This window comes from Canis lupus, chromosome 18 (genome assembly GCF_048164855.1).
Source record: "Canis lupus baileyi chromosome 18, mCanLup2.hap1, whole genome shotgun sequence".
NCBI lineage: Eukaryota > Metazoa > Chordata > Mammalia > Carnivora > Canidae > Canis > Canis lupus.
Genome location: NC_132855.1, coordinates 18,391,353 through 18,408,783, shown reverse-complemented (window position 1 = coordinate 18,408,783; position 17,431 = coordinate 18,391,353). Strand labels below are relative to the sequence as shown.

Here is a 17,431-nt window from a genome sequence, read left to right as displayed (position 1 = left end):
AGCGATAATTTAAAGTTTCTTCTGCAAAATAAATGTATCTAGCTAAAAGAAAGTTCAGGTGGTATGGGATGTGACAAAAACTATAAAAGCCTTTTATAAATTTAAAATTTTTTTTATTTTAAATTCTTTAAATTCAATTTTGTTAAAATATACTGTATTACTAGTCACTGGGGTAGAATTTACTGATTCATCAGCTACCTATAACACCCAGTGCTCATTCCATCAAGCGCCCTCCTTAATGCCCACCACCTAGTTTTCCCATCTCCCCACCCACCTCACCTCCAGCAACCCTCAGTTTGTTTCCTAGAGTTCTGCATCTCTTTTGGTTTTCCTCCCTCTCTATTTTTATCGTATTTTTCCTTCCCTCCCCCTGTGTTCATCTGTTTTGTTTTTTAAATTCCACATATGAGTAAAATTATATGGTATTTGTCTCTCTCTGACTTACTTCACTTAGCATAATACCCTCTAGTTCCATTCACCTAGTTGCAAATGGCAAGATTTCATTTTTTCCCGTGGCTGAGTAATATTCCATTGTGTTTGTGTGTGTGTGTGTGTGTGTGTTGTGTGTGTCTATATATATACCGCATATTCTTTTCTTTTTTTTTTTCTTATGATAGTCACACACAGAGAGAGAGAGAGAGAGACAGAGACACAGGCAGAGGGAGAAGCAGGCTTCATGCAGGGAGCCCTACGTGGGATTTGATCCTGGGTCTCCAGGATCGCGCCCTGGGCCAAAGGCAGGCGCCAAACCGCTGCGCCACCCAGGGTTCCCTATACCACATATTCTTTATCCATTCATCTGTTAATGGATATATGGGTTCTTTCCATAGTTTAGCTATTGTGGACATTGCTGCTATGACATTGGGGTGCAGGTGCCCCTTTGATCACTATGTATCCTTTGAATAAATACCTAGTAGTGCAATTGCTGTGTCATAGGGTAGCTCTATTTTTAACTTGTTGAGGACCCTCCTTCCTATTTTGCAAAGTAAAACCCATGTGTTTTTAAGTGACTTAAGTTAGCTTGGGCTTAAGAGCATGGACTCTGGAGACAGACACCCTAGGTTTGAATGCCAGCTCCTCCGCCAATTCATTGTGTGACTTTGGGAAGATTTCTTAACCCTTCTGTGCTTCAGTTTCCTCATCTGAAGTATGGGGACAATTGTAGCGCTTAATCTGATTGGGCTGTTGTGGGGCTCAAATCGGTTGATATACAAAGAGCCTTAAGAACAAGATCTGATACATAGTAACAGCTATCACAGAGCTAACTTGTTTTACTATTCTCCAGAACATAAATGGTCAAGGATTTTTTTTTAACCTGTGTTTTTTATTTCCCCCTCCCCATGTCCCCTGCTTCCCTGCTTATTCAGCCCAACGTGCCCCAACTCCCCCAAAAGGCTGAATATTTCCAGGACTTTTATACCATTGAGGAGAGTGAGGGTATCAATTTCCATTTGGCCTAAACCAGGACAATGTTAACTAGGAGAGGTGACGTGTGGGATGTGAGATCTTATGGGTGGGAATTCCCAAGAGAAGGCTATGCCCAGAGCATTCACTCATCACACAATGAGGAAGGGACAGCAGAAAGTGAACACTCTAAATCATTTTCACTGTCACCAGGAGAGGTTTTTTTTTTTTTTTTCTTTATTATTTTCCTTATAGCTTTGGCAACTTTTTTTTTTTTTTTTGGCAACTTTGCCATGTGTTTTTCTTTCTTTCTTTTGTTTTAAGATTTTATTTATTTATTTGGCACTGAGAGAGAGAGAGCGAAAGACAGCACAAGCAAGGGGAAGCAGCAGGCACAGGGAGAGGGAGAAGCAGGCTCCCCACTGAGGAGGGAGCCCCACATGGAGCTCCATCCCAGGACCCTGGGATCATGACCTGAGCCGAAGGCAGACACTTAACCAGTTGAGCCACCCAGGTGCCCCTATCTTTCAAGAAACCTTTTATTTGTGCCTTGTATGCTCATGGGCCTGTGGGTTGTGATTTCCTGGCCACAAGACACCTTTGATAACTAAATGATAGACAGAGCTGTAGTACCCTGCTGAGACCATCATGTGAGCAGTTGTTTGTCACCTGGGGCTCCTTCACCTTTATTAGTTCAGAGGTGAGAAATCTCTGCCTGGCTCCCTCATTTCACAGCCAAATAAGAGACTCAATGGGACAACGACACAACATAAAAAGTCATGAGTGCACAGAGAAGTTTATTTTCAGATTCCTACTGAGATGTATTTTAAGAACCAGCACAAGGAACTTTTGTCAAATAGTAGCAGTAACCCTTCTTGCTTATATTTTAAAAATAGGTACACATTCTACTTGTCAACAACTGTAATCTGACAAACTACTCTTGGAAGGAAAAAAAAAGGAGCGTATAGTTTAGTCAAAAGCAACTAGTGTGTAAACTTGTTTACCATAAGCGATTTCTCTCTGATAAAGCTCAGTTGGTGTACATATACATAGAGAACTTTTTATTTTAACAAGCTAGGCAAGCCCACTCCACATCTATTTCTGAATCAGGTGCGGAAGGAAGGAAGGATGGGAGGGAGGGTTCATCACCCACCCCCACACTCCCAACCCCACTAGCTCCTGGTAGAGAGGTTGTATTATGGCAGCCCATGGATTCTGTATGACCTGCAGGTATGTTCTGTTGGCCCAGTGATTTTAAAAACACTTTTTGAATTAGTTACCGACGTTTCAAAACTGGGCTTCACACCAAAATCTGGATTTGGGGCTTTGGGGGGAAAACCGAAAGGATGTGGCCATACTGGGTTTGCATTCCCACTGAAGGGGGGCCTCCAGCTGCAGACCCACGCTGTCACTCCTGTGAGCCAGGGCCCCTCCACACCTTGTCCTTCCACTGTTGTGACCACTGAGTCACAAATCAGCTCCCTGCCTGCAAGGGATGCTGGGAAAGGGAGCTCCTGGCTTCTGGCTGAGGGGGCCAGGACTCCTCTGAGAAGTTCACCATCTTTTGAACTCTTTTCCAATGCCTGAGGAGTTGGTGGATGGCCGCAACAAGACACATGTCCACCCCTACCTGAGAGAAGAGATACTTGCAGAATAGTATAGTGTCATTTCAGCCCCTCTGTGATTCTGGCCTTTTTTCTCTTCTCCCCTCCCCCCTACATACAGAGCCTCCCAGGCTTGCTTTCTCCCCTTTCTCTGTCTCTGCTCATATGCTACCCTCCCTAACTAGAACAGCCTCCTGTAGCCACCTTGTCACCTGCTGAAGAATGCCATAGCTTCTACCCAACATTTATCTACTGCCCCCCCCCCCCGCCCGCCCTCCTCATATTGGAATTGATGGTGACATTCCTGAGCGCTCCACAGCCCTCTTGGGACATGTGTCCCGCTCCACCTTTTATTGTAGTTATTTGTGGGGCTGCAGGTGGTGGTGTGATGCTGATAAATATAGCTTCCAGTTAAACATCGGCTGCCTGTCAAGACCTCTGTAATACTCTTCATGTACAGTCTTTGTTTTAGTCCCGACGACCAACCGAGAGTTAAGCATTCTAGACAGTTTACAGGTAAAGAAAATGAGACCCCCTGGGGCTAAGTGACTTGATCAAGGCCACACAGCTGGGAAAAGCACACCTGTCTGACCCTGAGAGTAGCACAGTCCCCTGTACTGGGGCGGGGGGGGGGCTCTCACGTGGAAGTGGCATTAGTTTTGCCGCCCTCCACACCTTCTAAGGGTGTTTGGATATCTAACCTGCGTCTCAGCACTGTTTTTCAGTTATTTCATGAGTCGGGAGAAAACACAAAAGCCTTTGAGAATCTGGCTTTTTTTATCCTCGGCATTTTTTTTTAATACATTACAGAGCAAAATAACAGTTTTAAGTGTGTCGAGAGAGCACAAAGCTTCAAAGAGCTCATGGTACAGCCTGTGACTTCCTGGAGCTCTGCATTCTTAACTGTCAGATTTTAACAAATACTTCTCTAGGTAATTGCTTAATTATTTTATCTGTCAAGAAAAAGCCTTCAAAGCCATCAAGTACCACATGTAAAAATACCCTCTAATCCTAGAGTTTGAAACATCATCCCAGGGAGTTCAGCAAGACAGAAGCCCAGTGGCACCTGATTACTCTCAGATTTCTCAAAATAAAATTGAAAGGACAGCAAGGATGCCTAGGTTCAGGAGGAGCAAGTGCAAGAATTATGCTTACCTACATGAGGTCCTTTTCACCTGAGGGTCTCAGGAATATTTAAAAATCTTTGCATAATGGAAGCAGATAATATGACCTGGATGATACCAAGTTATTAAAACCAAGAAGTGAGGTTTTGGATCAGAGAGGCCAGAGCTTTAACTCATCTGTTACTCTTTCTGAAACTTGGAGGAAACTAGTAATGTCTCTGAGATAAAATTCGGTTCTCTATCATAGGAAATGCCAGTGCCTACCATAGAGTTGTTGAGGGCATTAATCGGAACAGTGTGTTATAAGTCCCTGATGCAGTGCTGAGCCCATACAGGGGGTTCAGAAAGTTATCCTGTCGATCCTCATTATTCACGGATTCCATAGGTTGCTAGTCACCTACTTGTTGAACTCTATTTGCAACTCCAAAGTCAGTATTCATCGGCACTGTCATGTACAGAGTGGGGAGAAACCTGGGGCCTCCCCGTGCACACGTGCTTCCCAGCTGAGGTCCAACGAGGCGGCACTCTGCATGCTTGCTCCAGTTCTCACTCTGTAAACCAGTGTTCTTTGCACATCCTATTTAGTGCCATGTTTTTTGGATTTGTGTGCTTGTTGTTGGTGAGTTTGCTCGTTTAAATGGCCCCTCCCAAATATAATGCTGAAGTGCGATCTAGTGTTGTGCATAGAAAGGCTGTGTTGTGCTTTATAGAGAAAATGTGGTAGAGAGGGCACCTGGGCAGCTCAGTGGTTGAGCATCTGCCTTCAGCTCAGGTCGTGATCCCAAGGTCCTGAGATGAGTCCCACATTGGGCTCCCTATGGGGAGCCTGCTTCTCCCTCTGCCTGTGTCTCATGAATAAACAAATAAGATCTTTAAAAAGAATGAGTTAGAGAACCTTCATCTAGGCATGAGGTATAATGCTGTTGGCATGGAGTTCAAGTTAATGTACCAACAATATATATGAAATGAGGTGTCTTATAGCAGAAATACACATAAAACAAGAATCTGTATTAGTGAATTCACAAAAGCCTTGTGACTAAATGTCCAGAGGAGTCTAACTCTTTGTGTTTCTGTGGAGAACAGTGGTTCAGTATTTGCTAACTCAGTGTCTCTGGCAACTTTATAGAATATAACTACTGCACATAATGAGAATTGGCTCTATTCTATTAAGTTCCTGTGTTGGGCAACTTAAAAATTAGTGGCTGTATACATTTAAACTCCAGACTCTCCATGATGTAACACAGTTGAAGTTTTTCATTTTTGTAAAGTCCAATAAAGGATTTGGTGGATGGCCTTAAAGAGAGTCAGGAACCCAGATTTCTTATATCTTGTGGCTGTGCCCACATATCAGACCTTTCCTGCCAGCCAGTGGATGGAGGAAGAGAGGAAAACTGTGGGTAGAAAGTCTTTATGGGCCTCATGGAAGACATCACGGCTGCCTTCATTCTGTTGGCCAGAGCTCAGTCACATGGTCACATCTAACCACAGAGGACACTAGGAGATATAATCCAGCTGTGGGCTAAATGGTTGTATGAATAGTTCTGCCACAGTTCTCCTTAATTCCTTCCTGTGGCCATTTTTTTCTTAGATAAACGACCTTAGGTAAGTGACATTTAAGTTTCTAAAGTTACTTTCCTAATCCCTTTCCAGTTCTTCACCAAGGGAAGCAGGTCTGACTCCTCTCATCCGTCTTGCTTAAAAGATGTAATCCTCATTTAATGAGACCTCTGTGTTTTCTTGTTCTGTGATACTTCAGCCAACCCTTTAATCCCTATTGTAAAGTTTTGACTGAAATTATTTTGCCACTGAATTAAGGATCACAAAGAGATATATACCCAATGCCTTTCATGAAAGAAATTGTTAAAACACAAATAGCTGATCATTCATCTTTGTTCCAACTAAACTGTGAGCTCACATCCAACTTCCTTTAGCATTCAGCCAGTAAAATAGTAAAACACCAGCTTTATCCGACTAATACACACAGTTTGTTTTATTGTATAATAAGATAATATTGATGCTACTTAGAAGAAATATCTACTACCAACTGGCATCTCTGCTCAATTTTAATATAGTTTTATTCTCTGGACTCTGATGAATATTATTTTTTTCAGTCTTTCTGTTCCTGTTTTACTATCAAGGAAAGAAAGAGTGACACAGAAATTATCAGGTGCTAGTAACTTTCAGGGGAATACTTTATAAGAAAATTGTGGTCTTGGGCAGCCCCGGTGGCGCAGCGGTTTAGCGCCGCCTGCACCCCAGGGCGTGATCCTGGAGACACTGGATCGAGTCCCACTCAGGCTCTCTGCATGGAGCCTGCTTCTCCCTCTGCCTGTGTCTCTACCTCTGTGTGTGTGTGTGTGTCTCTATGAATAAATAAATAAAATCTTAAAAAAAAAAAAAAGAAAATTGTGGTCTCCTAAGGTGATCAGCTCATGCACCTCTTTGGAATTCTTATAAAAACTATCATGGATTCTTTCCACATGAAAGTGTAACTTATGTGTATATCTTATACCACTTTAAATTTTTTTATATAATGTATTCGAGAGAGTGAGTGCATGTGTGGGAAGTGAGGCAAAGGGAGAGGAAGAAAGAGAATCTCAAGTAGACTCCCTGATGAGTGAAGACCCCAATACAAGTCTTGATCTCACAACCCTGAGATCATGACCTGAGCCAAAATCAAAAGTAAGATTCTCAACCAACTGAGCCCCCCAGGTTGCCCCATCACGTTAAATTTTTTGTACAATTTTAGGGGGTTCTTAACCCTGCTGAAAACAGGGCAGTACCATATGATCCAGCAATTCTATTCCTAGGTATATGCCCAAAAGAATTGAAAGCAGGGTCTTGAAGAGATACTTGTATATTGATGTTCACAGTTATATTCACAGTACTCAAAAGGTGAAAGCAACCCAAGTATCTATCAACAACAGATGAATGGATAAACCAAATGTGGTGGGTGCATACATACAATTAAGGAAGGAAATTCTGGCACATGCTACAACATGAATGAAACTTGAAGACAAATAAGCCAGACACAAAAGGACAAATATTATATTTGAGGTACCTAGAATAAGCAAATTCACACTAAAAGTAGGCTAGAAGTTACCAGGGGCTAGGGGAGGAAGAATGGAAAGTTATTATTTAATGGGCACTTGTTGGGATGATGAATAATTCTGGAAATGATAGTGGTGATGATTGTACAACATTGTGAAAGTACTTGATGTTACTGAATTGTACACTTTGCAATTATGAAAATGATACATTTTGTAGTATGCACATTTTGCCACACACAAAAAAAATCATGTTGAGAAGAGGCTGGACTTTAGAGCTTGGGAAGCCTGGGTTCCAGTCTCAGGTCCACTCATGACTCTCTGTGTGATATTAAGTACTTAATATCTCTGAATGTCAGTTTTCTTACCTATAAAATTGGGATTAAACTACTGACCTCAGAGGCTTGATGTGGAAATTACTGTGATTAGCCGGTCACATGGCAGCCACTCTACACAAAGGTAAAGAGAATGTGTGTGAAGTAAGCAAAATCCAGGGGACTAGGTTAGGAACAAAGTTCCAGGTTACATAATTGCTTTTTGCCTCTAAGAGATAAGAATATTACCATTAAATAATACAAATGGTAGGAGTTTAAAGCTAAAGAAACGGGCATGGGCCTTGCTCTATCCTTCCACTAACTAGAGAGACAGAAGGAACACAAAACCACCCCGGCCTAAGATTGATGTTTATTTTTGTTGCCACTTAAATTGTTAGATTCTTCTATAGGTTTTCCTCATTCTTGTAAACTGTGGGATTTTTCCTTAGTATACATTTTAAGCTTTTTCAGCGTGTTTTGATGTGGATTCTAAGACACACACACACACACACACACCACCCACTCCACAGTGAAATACCACATTTATTTGGAGATCATACATCCTCTAATATTAACTGTTTGCAACATAACCATATTTGCAGAATTGTGCCCCGAAGCCCTGTCTGTAGCAAATACCAGATTGTATAGAAACAGCAGCCCGGCAACGGCAAGAAGAGTAAAAGCAGAAGAGAAGGAAGCAGGAAAATGATTAATGCACTTTGCAAGCCTTGTTCAAGGCTGGCATCGTGAGTAACGTTAAGCCCGTGACATTCAGAAAGGTTAAATTTCATTCCATTTGCTCTGCTTAGGAAAATGGGAGTATGTACAGAATATTTTTAAACTGCATCAGAAAGGAAAAAGCGAGAAAGTTTAATGCTAAGCAGATAGGATGCAGCTGTTTGGAAAAATCGTTATGGAATGAGGTGTTGCCACTGACATATTTATATATTCTATTTCTATTGAGACATAAATAGCTAGATTTCATCAGTTTTTTTTACCTAAGTCTCTCTAAAATCTAGCTACTTCTTTTGTTTCCAGCACTTGACCCAATGCCGGCCCCAGAGCGGGCATTTGGTATTTGTTGAAAGAGTGAATGGGAGGAAGAATGAATGAGTGGACAAGAGAAAGGAAAAAGCTATCCATTCTTCGCCTGGGCCTGCGTGATGCGTGCTACCTGCGCATGAATAAAGACACTCAAGTTGAAAACTATCTCTTTTCTCCCTTTCAGAGCAGAAACCGTTCTCTTGGGACCATTCAGAAGCAAAGAGACGCCAACGCTGTGACATATGCCGGTGCCACCGCCGCCACCACCTCCTCCTCTGCCTCCCCCTCCCCCACCGCTGGGGGCCCCTCCTCCTCCCCCACCACCAGCGCCCCCGGTAAGACCTGTTGTTTTTCAGTCTGGGTTACTGTTGAGCATAAGCTGCTTTGGATACACCTGAGCAGAAGGGTTTTAAATGTTCAGAACCGGCCACCACCTAGCTCCCCATCTTAGGAGCTGGCTCTGGGGGCTCCAGGGTCTGATTCCAAGCCAGCCTGGCCAGGTATTTCTCTCCCTATTTCTCAGCAGCATCTCAGTGTCCCATACAATCGTCTGCATAATTTCTCCTCTGATTCCTGCTGCTCCATACAGGCCTCCCGAGACTCCCTAACTGGCTCTCCCATCTCACTGGAAACCTCAGATGAGAGGCCATGGGGACAAGTGCACAGTAGTGTGGGCCATGCAGCAGAGTCAGCTTCCAGTGCCCACCTGGATGGTGGTAACGTTGCTTGGGCTTCAGTGGCCTAGTTCTAGGCCCGCGTAAGAGAAGCGTCCTATGAAATGCCACAGTGAAACATAAATCCCAAAGGAAATTTCCCTATCTACACAAGCCAGAGTTCATTCCATTGCAGTTTGTATTACTGGATACTCTTTTTTGGTTTAATAGTTTGGGTTTAGGAGAGGCACAGAGGGCAGTTGCTTTGTTTTAGAAGAGGGATTTCTCAACCTTGGCACCACTGACATTCAGGTCCAGATCATTTTTGTCATGGAGGGCTGTTCTGTGCATTGTAGGTTGTTTAGGAACATCCCTGGCCTCTACTCCCTAGATGCCAGTAGCACCCCCCGATTGTGCCAATCAAAAATGTCTCAAGACTTTGCCAAATCTTCCTCAGAAGTGTAGTCATTCCCCCGTCATCTTAGAAGAATATTTGTGCTTAATACTGTCAATGAACCTTTCTTCTGAGGAAAACCTAGAGCACTTCTTACCCCTCAGCCTTCATTCCACGGGCCACTGCAGAGAGCCAGGTCTAGCACTGACCACGGCTCCTGTTTCTAGTGGAAGATGAAGGATACGGATGCCATGGTGATGTGGGCATGCAGAGGCAGGGCTGCCTGGGGTGGTATGAACCAACAGCGGAAGCCAGGAATAGAGCCTCACCTGCCATCCTCCCCTGATGGGAGCGAGGGCATGCCTGGGTGCCACCCTCTATGATGTTAGCTTTGCACGCTGACCATATCTGATGTGCCACGGACACAGACCTGCCTCAAACTTGGCTCTTGCTCTTGAAGAGAGTGGAAAGAAAACACATAATGTAAATTATATCTAAAAGCTCTCTAACCAGTATAGAAATACATGTTGGAATTCCACTGCTGAATTTGATCCCACAAAGTTGATAAAGGAGATGGAGTATACATGGAATACATGGGAATATCATGTGGCTCTTGCATAGACTTGCCTGCACTGAGAAAGTGCCACTTCCAAGAACTTCAGATACCACAATACACAACACTGTAAACTTAGCCAGAGTAAATAAACTTATCAAAACCCATATTGTTGGAGATTTGGGAAAATAAGCTCTTTTAAACACTACCAATAACACTCAAATACCTGGGACTCAGTACATGTTGAATGAGTCTTTCTGGAGTGTTCTCTGGCAGAAAACAATAAAAACCTAAATGCATCGTGCTTTTTCCTCTGGTTATTGAGTAGTTTTGTTTTTGAGATTGACTTAAGAATTTAACTCTAAAGGAATCAAAAAGAATTTATGTAAGGATATTCACAGCAATGCTATTTATTCTAATGAAAAATTGGATCTTAAATGGTTTATGAGAACTAAATGAAATTTATTTCATGCTGTTAATTAAAAATTGCATTATATCCTAGAGTTAATTAAAAATTGTATTTATAACTGTGCTGATTATGGAAAGCAGATATGGAATGATGGATTAAAAACAAAACACATTTTGTGCATAGTGAAATCAGCTATATAATATATATATGTAGCAAAGATCAGAAGAGAATTTTGAATATTGACAATAAAATTTTAAGTTTCATTAGGCAGTTCTTTAAAGATGCTAAAGTTCATAATAAACAAAAATAATTCTACATTTGGTTAATTTTTTGCATTCTCTGCCCCATTCCTAAATTCTTTCGAGGAGGAAAATAATCATGTAAATTTTAATATTTTTAAAGTGCATTTTTCTACAATCTGGGAAAAATATGTACAATGCATATTAAAGGCAAAGAATTAACATCCTTAGTATAGAAAGGGCTCTTATAGATCAATATTTAAAGGATAAATAGAAAAATGAGTACAGGATACGACCAGGTGAAAGAAATACAAATATTCCAACCTCACTATAATTGAATAAACACAAGTTAAAATAATGAGAAACCATTTTCATCTATCAGTTTGATGATGGTATTAAGTGTTGGCTCTTAAATGTCAGGAACCAAGCACTAATCGTTCTTAATGGGAACAAAACTTGGTATAATTCCGTAAAGCACAAATTGTTAATATAGATGAAAACCCTTTAAAAAATGGCTAGACTCTATGACCCAGTTTCACTCCAAGTAATTTTCTCTAAGAAATAGATGGAGGTGCCTGGGTGGCTCAGGATGAGTTAAGGATCTGACTCTTGGCTTTGGCTCAAGTCATATTCTCAGGGTTTTGAGATCAAGCCCCAAGTCAGCCTCACACTTAACAAGGAGTCTGCTTAAAGATTGTCTCCCTCTGCCTCTTCCCCACTCACTTGTGCTCTCTCTCTCTCTCTCTCTCTCTCTCAAATGACTGAATTTTCAAGAAAAAAAAAGAAACTAATCATAGGTGTACAGAAATATTTATCTACAGGATATAAATTAAACACTTATAATAGCAACCAAAAAAGAAAGAAAAGAATCTAAAATTTTGATATCAGGAGATTGCATTAAAAATGATTATGTAATCCATATAATGGCATAGTAGGAAGCCATTTAAAGTCATATCAAAATTATTTTGTAACTTCCAGTGTCATGATTGACTCAGGCAAGGATCATCTGTGAAAGCTAAAACCACTCAGTGAAAGGTTTTGGGTGAACAGGATGTTCACAGGATTCTAAGTATCACCCAGATTACTTGTAATTACAAAGTGGCAAAATGTACCTTTAAAATTGTAATCTTAGGGGCGCCTGGGTGGCTCAGTCTGGTGGGTGTCTGCCTTCAGCTCAGGTCGTGATCTTGGGGCCTTGGGATTGAGCCCCCCAGCCCTCTGGCTCCCTTCTCTGTGAAGAGTATGCTTCTACTTCTCCTTCTGCCCCTCCCCCTGCTTGTGTGTGTGTGTGTGTGTGTGTGTGCTCTCTCTCCCTCTTTCTCTCAAATAAATAAAATCTTTAAAAATAAGTAAATAAAATGGTAATCTTAGTATCACCTATAATGGAATGACGTTATATCCCTAGGCCTTTGCTGTGATGCAACAACAAATACATAGCACTGCTCTGTAAAAATCACCTGCCAAAAACAAATACACTCTGAGCAATCAGTTAGATGTATCCAGATGTGGGGTCTTCAACAATAGAGGTTGGCAAATAAGAATGGAGCCCGCTGTCCAGTTTTATACAGCTCACAAGCTAAGAATAGTTTTTACTTTTTCAAATGGTTGAAAAAAAATCCAAAGAAAAACACTATGACACATGAAAATTATATGAAATTCAAATTTCATCTCATAAAGAAGGTTTTATTGGACTGCAGCCGTGCTTTTTCATTTATATTGTCTGCTGCTTTTGTGCTACAGTGGCTGAAAACCAATGAAATAACTTGTTATTCCCCCCAAAATAATTTCATTTTCTCACTAATTAGCCTGTATTTTTAAAATAATACTCAATTACCATTATTATTATTATTATTATTATATTTTGAATGCCATTAAAAATTTTTGTGAAGTTTTTTTGTTGTTATATTATACTTACATAACATCGATGATTTTGCCTCTTGGCTCACAATGCCTGAAATATTTCCTTTTGGCCCTTTACAGAAAAAGTTTTCTAACACCTGTCCTACAAGCCAGCTGGCTTCATTCAGCCTTCCTTGGTCACCAGCAGCCAGGGATCTTGATACACTCGCATTAGGTCTTATCCCTCCCTTGCATCGCTTTGCAGGGACTTCCCATCCTTCTCTTAACTGTTGCCCATTTCACCTCTTAGACCTCTACTGTGCTCTTCTTGTCGTGTCTCTTACTTTAGGATTTCAACATTGCTCTTCCTTTTGCCTGGAAATCTCTTTCTGTGCATCTCAGCTTAGACCTCACCTCTTTGGAACATCATTTCCTCACACCCATTCTGGCATTTATAACATACTTTTAAACCCCTCCTTCATAGCAGTTACCAGTTTTTAGTTTTGTTTTTATTTCAATATGGGCCACATTGTGTGTGGCTCTTCAAACTTAAACATCCTAAAGAGGAAACAGTACCCCAAAGAGAAGTTGTATCTTGTTATTTAAAAACAAATCAGGGGGCACCTGGGTGGCTCAGCGGTTGAGTGTCTGCCTTTGGCTCAGGTCTTTATGGTCTTTTAGTGCTATGTGCCTGGCTCATACATAGGCTCTCTACTCATTGAATGAATGAATGAATACATGCATGCATGAATGAATATCTATGTAAAAGGATTGAGAAATGGAGTTAAGCCTTTCTAACCAGTGTTCAGGACTTTAAATATGTATGCTCGTGGAGCAACGTGGCAGGTTGTACTATATGTAACCTTTGCAAGGAGGGGGCACTTTGCATGTTATATCTGATCGCTTGTAATGAAAAGCATCCTGTCAGGCTTCAGTTTAGCTTTGGAAGACCTGGGGATCAGACCAGGGCTAAAAGTTTTCGGTTTCATCACCCTACCTCTCACGTCTCCTCTTCCCATCCTCATCTCTTCCTCTTGTCTGATGTGCAACTTTTCTTTTTTCCAAAAACATGAGCTTGGAACTGGAAGAAGGGCAGATGGGGCTTGCTAAGTTTTGGAGTAGACTTTAATTAAAAGCCAGAAATGGGGCACCTCAGTGGCTCAGTCATCCGACTTTTGATTTCAGTTCAGGTCATGATCTCAGGGTCATGAGATTGAGCCCCGCATTTGGCTCTGCACTCAGTGTGGAGCCTGCTTGGGACTCTCTCTCCCTCTCCCTCTGCCCCTCCCCCACATCTCTCTCCCCATCTCTTAGAAAGAAAGAAAGAAAGAAAGAAAGAAAGAAAGAAAGAAAGAGTCTTTGCCATCTTGTTTTTCTTTTCTTGCCCCATATCCCCTGTCTTTTGAGCTCAACTCCTTTGTCTTATCCCTCTAAAATCTGGTAACAATATCAAAATTTCCTGCATGGGGCATTGGCCCACGTACAATGAAATTATTATTGTTGCTTTGGTTGCAGAATATAACTCTTTAAAAATCTAAAGAAAGTATAATGGATTTGATTTTTGAAATGCAACAGATTCTCACTGAGTTTTTGTTTTCAAATCTACTTGACCCTTTGGTAGTGTCCAAGATGAGAGAATAAACTCCTTGAGGGCCTGTGATTTCTGTTTTCTTGCCATAATCCCATAACACTACCTACCCAAGAGGAAAGAAATACAAATGTCTCTGACCAACTGATAAACTCTTTGGAGTTGGGTTGTTCAGGCAAAGCATGATGGTAGGGTCATGACCACAGCATATGTGTTTATTTAAGAAGTAGGTTTGTGAATTTTCACAGCATTATTTTCTAATGTTGCTCTTCAAACTTAAACATCCTAAAGAGTAAACAGTACCCCAAAGAGAAGTTGTATCTTGTTATTTAAAAACAAATCAGGGGGCACCTGGGTGGCTCAGCAGTTGAGTGTCTGCCTTCGGCTCAGGTCATGATCCCGGGGTCCTGGGATCAAGTCCCACATTGGGCTCGCCACAGGGAGCTTCCTTCTCCCTCTGCCTATGTCTCTGCCTCTCTGTGTCTCTTGTGAATAAATAAATAAAATATTTAAAAAATAAAATAAAAACAGAGGGAGAACTGGTTTGATAATCCTTTATTTACCATCAAAGGGAAAACTCTAAGCAGGAAAACACCATGGTGCCATATATTTCTACCTGCCTGTTCTGGGGGATCATGTTTAATAAAATACTAAAGGGAATTTACAATGAGAAGCATGTTATGGCCCCTTGCTATTCTATTCCCTCCTTACCATTTGTAGAATCTTTGTTTGCATTCGGGAAACTCAGTAAGATAATTTTTCTCCTTGTAGTCTAAGGATTGCATGATTTATGGGCAAGGTAGACTTTCCAGTGTTAGGAAATATCTGCTGTGGTATATCTCACCATCTCTAGGATCACGTGGTATAGAAAAATATGTCAATCTAAGAAAGAAAATGTGGAAAGTGGAGTGGTATCCGAAATCCCATGAGAGCCTCTTTCAGAGTTTTGTGTTTGCTGTGGTTAAAAAAAATGCAGAGTTGAGGGACACTAGGTGGAAGGGGGCTTAGTAGAATTGCATATTACCCTATATTCTGGAAAAGGTCATTTGCACGTTTACCGGTATGGTTGGAATAATGAAAGGCTTAAAAAGTCTTAAACACTGTCACTCAGATTCTCCTGACACTGGCGCTTTGATTAGTGCTGCTAATAAGGGATTGGGAACACTTACCCAGAATTGACAGTGACCACTGGGATAAGGAGAAGGCTTTTACATTAGGCCAGGCTATTAGGAGAGAATTAAATTGACATTTGGTCTCTGCTTAACAGTTTGCAGAGCTACACCTTTGTCTTCGAGTAATTTAAAAAACTTGATTCATTCTCTCTCTCTCTCTCTCTCTCTCTCTCTCTCTCTCGTCCATTTGCACCCACAAGCAATAACACGACTTTGGTGAAAAAGGGAGCCAGTCTTTGCAACAGATTTACTGGGTCTGTGAGCGAGAGAGGTGTGGCAGGACCTGCCAGTCATCCTTCCAAAGGGCCATTCTGGATGGTATTGAAATGTGGGTTTTTTTCCCAGCTGTGAGGTGGGAGGGGTGGTGGGAACGAAAAGGAAAAGGCTTGCAGTGGTATCCTGGTGGCAGCGATTATGCACTAATAATGCCTGGGACGTGGCTAGAGAGCCTGCAAGCTCTTGTTAAAGGCTTTTATCAAATTTCCTAGGAGCCCAGGAGCATAAGCCAGTCTCCTGCAGCGCCTGAACCCAGGGAGAAGGAAGGAAGGTACCATGGGGTGTGAGGCCAGAGGGCGACCATCCAAAGCCTCAGCCATCTCTTTAGCAATCCCTAGCCGGAGATTTATTTTACACCCAACTCTGCTGGTTCTTTGCCTTGGAAATCTTTTAAAATTGCAGTGTGACTAACGATTCCTAGAAAACAGCAAGTGATCCATTTTCCTTACACCCGGGGTTACCTTTTCATAAGTGCACTGTTGCACTAAGGAACGCCACTGCGGTTTGGGCCACTGCGGTTTGGAGCCTGGGATCTTTGGGGCCACGGACCCCTTCCCCCAAACTGCTCTTTCTTTCCTTACCATACAAGGAAAAACCTCCCAGTGTCAGGTGATTGCTGGAGGTTAGATACCCAGCCCTGACTCAGTGGAGACAGTTGCAAGAGGGGAGGGGTGCTGGGACCTACCAGCAAACACGTCTCTGCAGCAGGGTGTTGGCGGCCAGGGAAAGTCCTATTTCCTAGAATGTTGCCTGAAAAGACAAGTAGCATGGCAGGAGAGAAGCAGGCTACATAGGAGTAGTATGGTCGCAATTATATAAAACAAAACACAATTGTGTATGTATCTGCTCACTCATGGTCTGACTGCTCGGAGTCTGTACTGCTTGCAGCACTGGGCACACAGTGGGGACTGTAAATGCCTCTGAGCTCAGGGGCCACAGACTGTGCCCTTAACCTTGACCAAGACATCATGCAAATTTATGAACCTTCTACTGCACCATAAACTTACAGGGACTTACCCAGTCCCTGCCTCTGAAGAGTTTAGAACCTGAGTCCAGAGATGCCTGGACTTGTCACTGATCACTGCTTAGTCATGGTAGTAGTACTGAGAATTAGTACTGAGTAGTGCTGAGAATGGGTTATTCCCAGACCAGAACTTTGTACCTTGGATTGCTGCTTCATTATGTATTTCCTGCCTCTGGGATCCTGGGATCCTTGAGGTCTCATCTTTTTTTTTTTTTTTTTTTAAGAGATTTTTTTTTTAATTTTTATTTATTTATGATAGTCACAGAGAGAGAGAGGCAGAGACACAGGCAGAGGGAGAAGCAGGCTCCATGCACCGAGAGCCCGATGTGGGATTCGATCCCGGGTCTCCAGGATCACGCCCTGGGCCAAAGGCAGGCGCCAAACCGAGGCGCCACCCAGGGATCCCGAGGTCTCATCTTTAAAGAGCCTTCATGTCCTCTGAGTTTGTCACCATTCATTCTCCTATGCTTGCTTCTCTGAGCATGGGGCATTGGATGTGTCTTTCTAATGCTTTGGAGATCTCCCCGGGACAGGCAAATTGAGGACTGAAAGGATCCTGGGGCCACTGAGCAGTTAGTGAGTGACTCTGAGGCAGGGATTCTGTGCCCTGGTCAGTACTAGCTCCTAGCTCATAGTAGGAGCTTAGTACCTGGCATTACTTCCTGAACTAGTGAGTTTAGCAAAAATATAATTCTCAAGGTAACCCTACTGGGAGCTAACAAGCCACTACTCTACATCCTACACCTG

The 17,431-nt window shown here is 42.1% G+C and overlaps 1 protein-coding gene across 3 annotated transcripts in view; it reads left to right on the top strand.

Moving 5' to 3' along the window:
- The window catches only part of WIPF3 (WAS/WASL interacting protein family member 3), an 83,577-nt gene that overhangs the window by 10,548 nt on the left and 55,598 nt on the right, over positions 1–17,431 (top strand). For all 3 annotated transcript variants that reach the window (XM_072783621.1, XM_072783622.1, XM_072783623.1), the window contains exon 2: positions 8,722–8,872. In XM_072783621.1, the coding sequence (XP_072639722.1) occupies positions 8,780–8,872 (93 nt within the window). In that variant the 5' untranslated portion in view covers positions 8,722–8,779. The remainder of the gene's footprint in view (positions 1–8,721; positions 8,873–17,431) is intronic.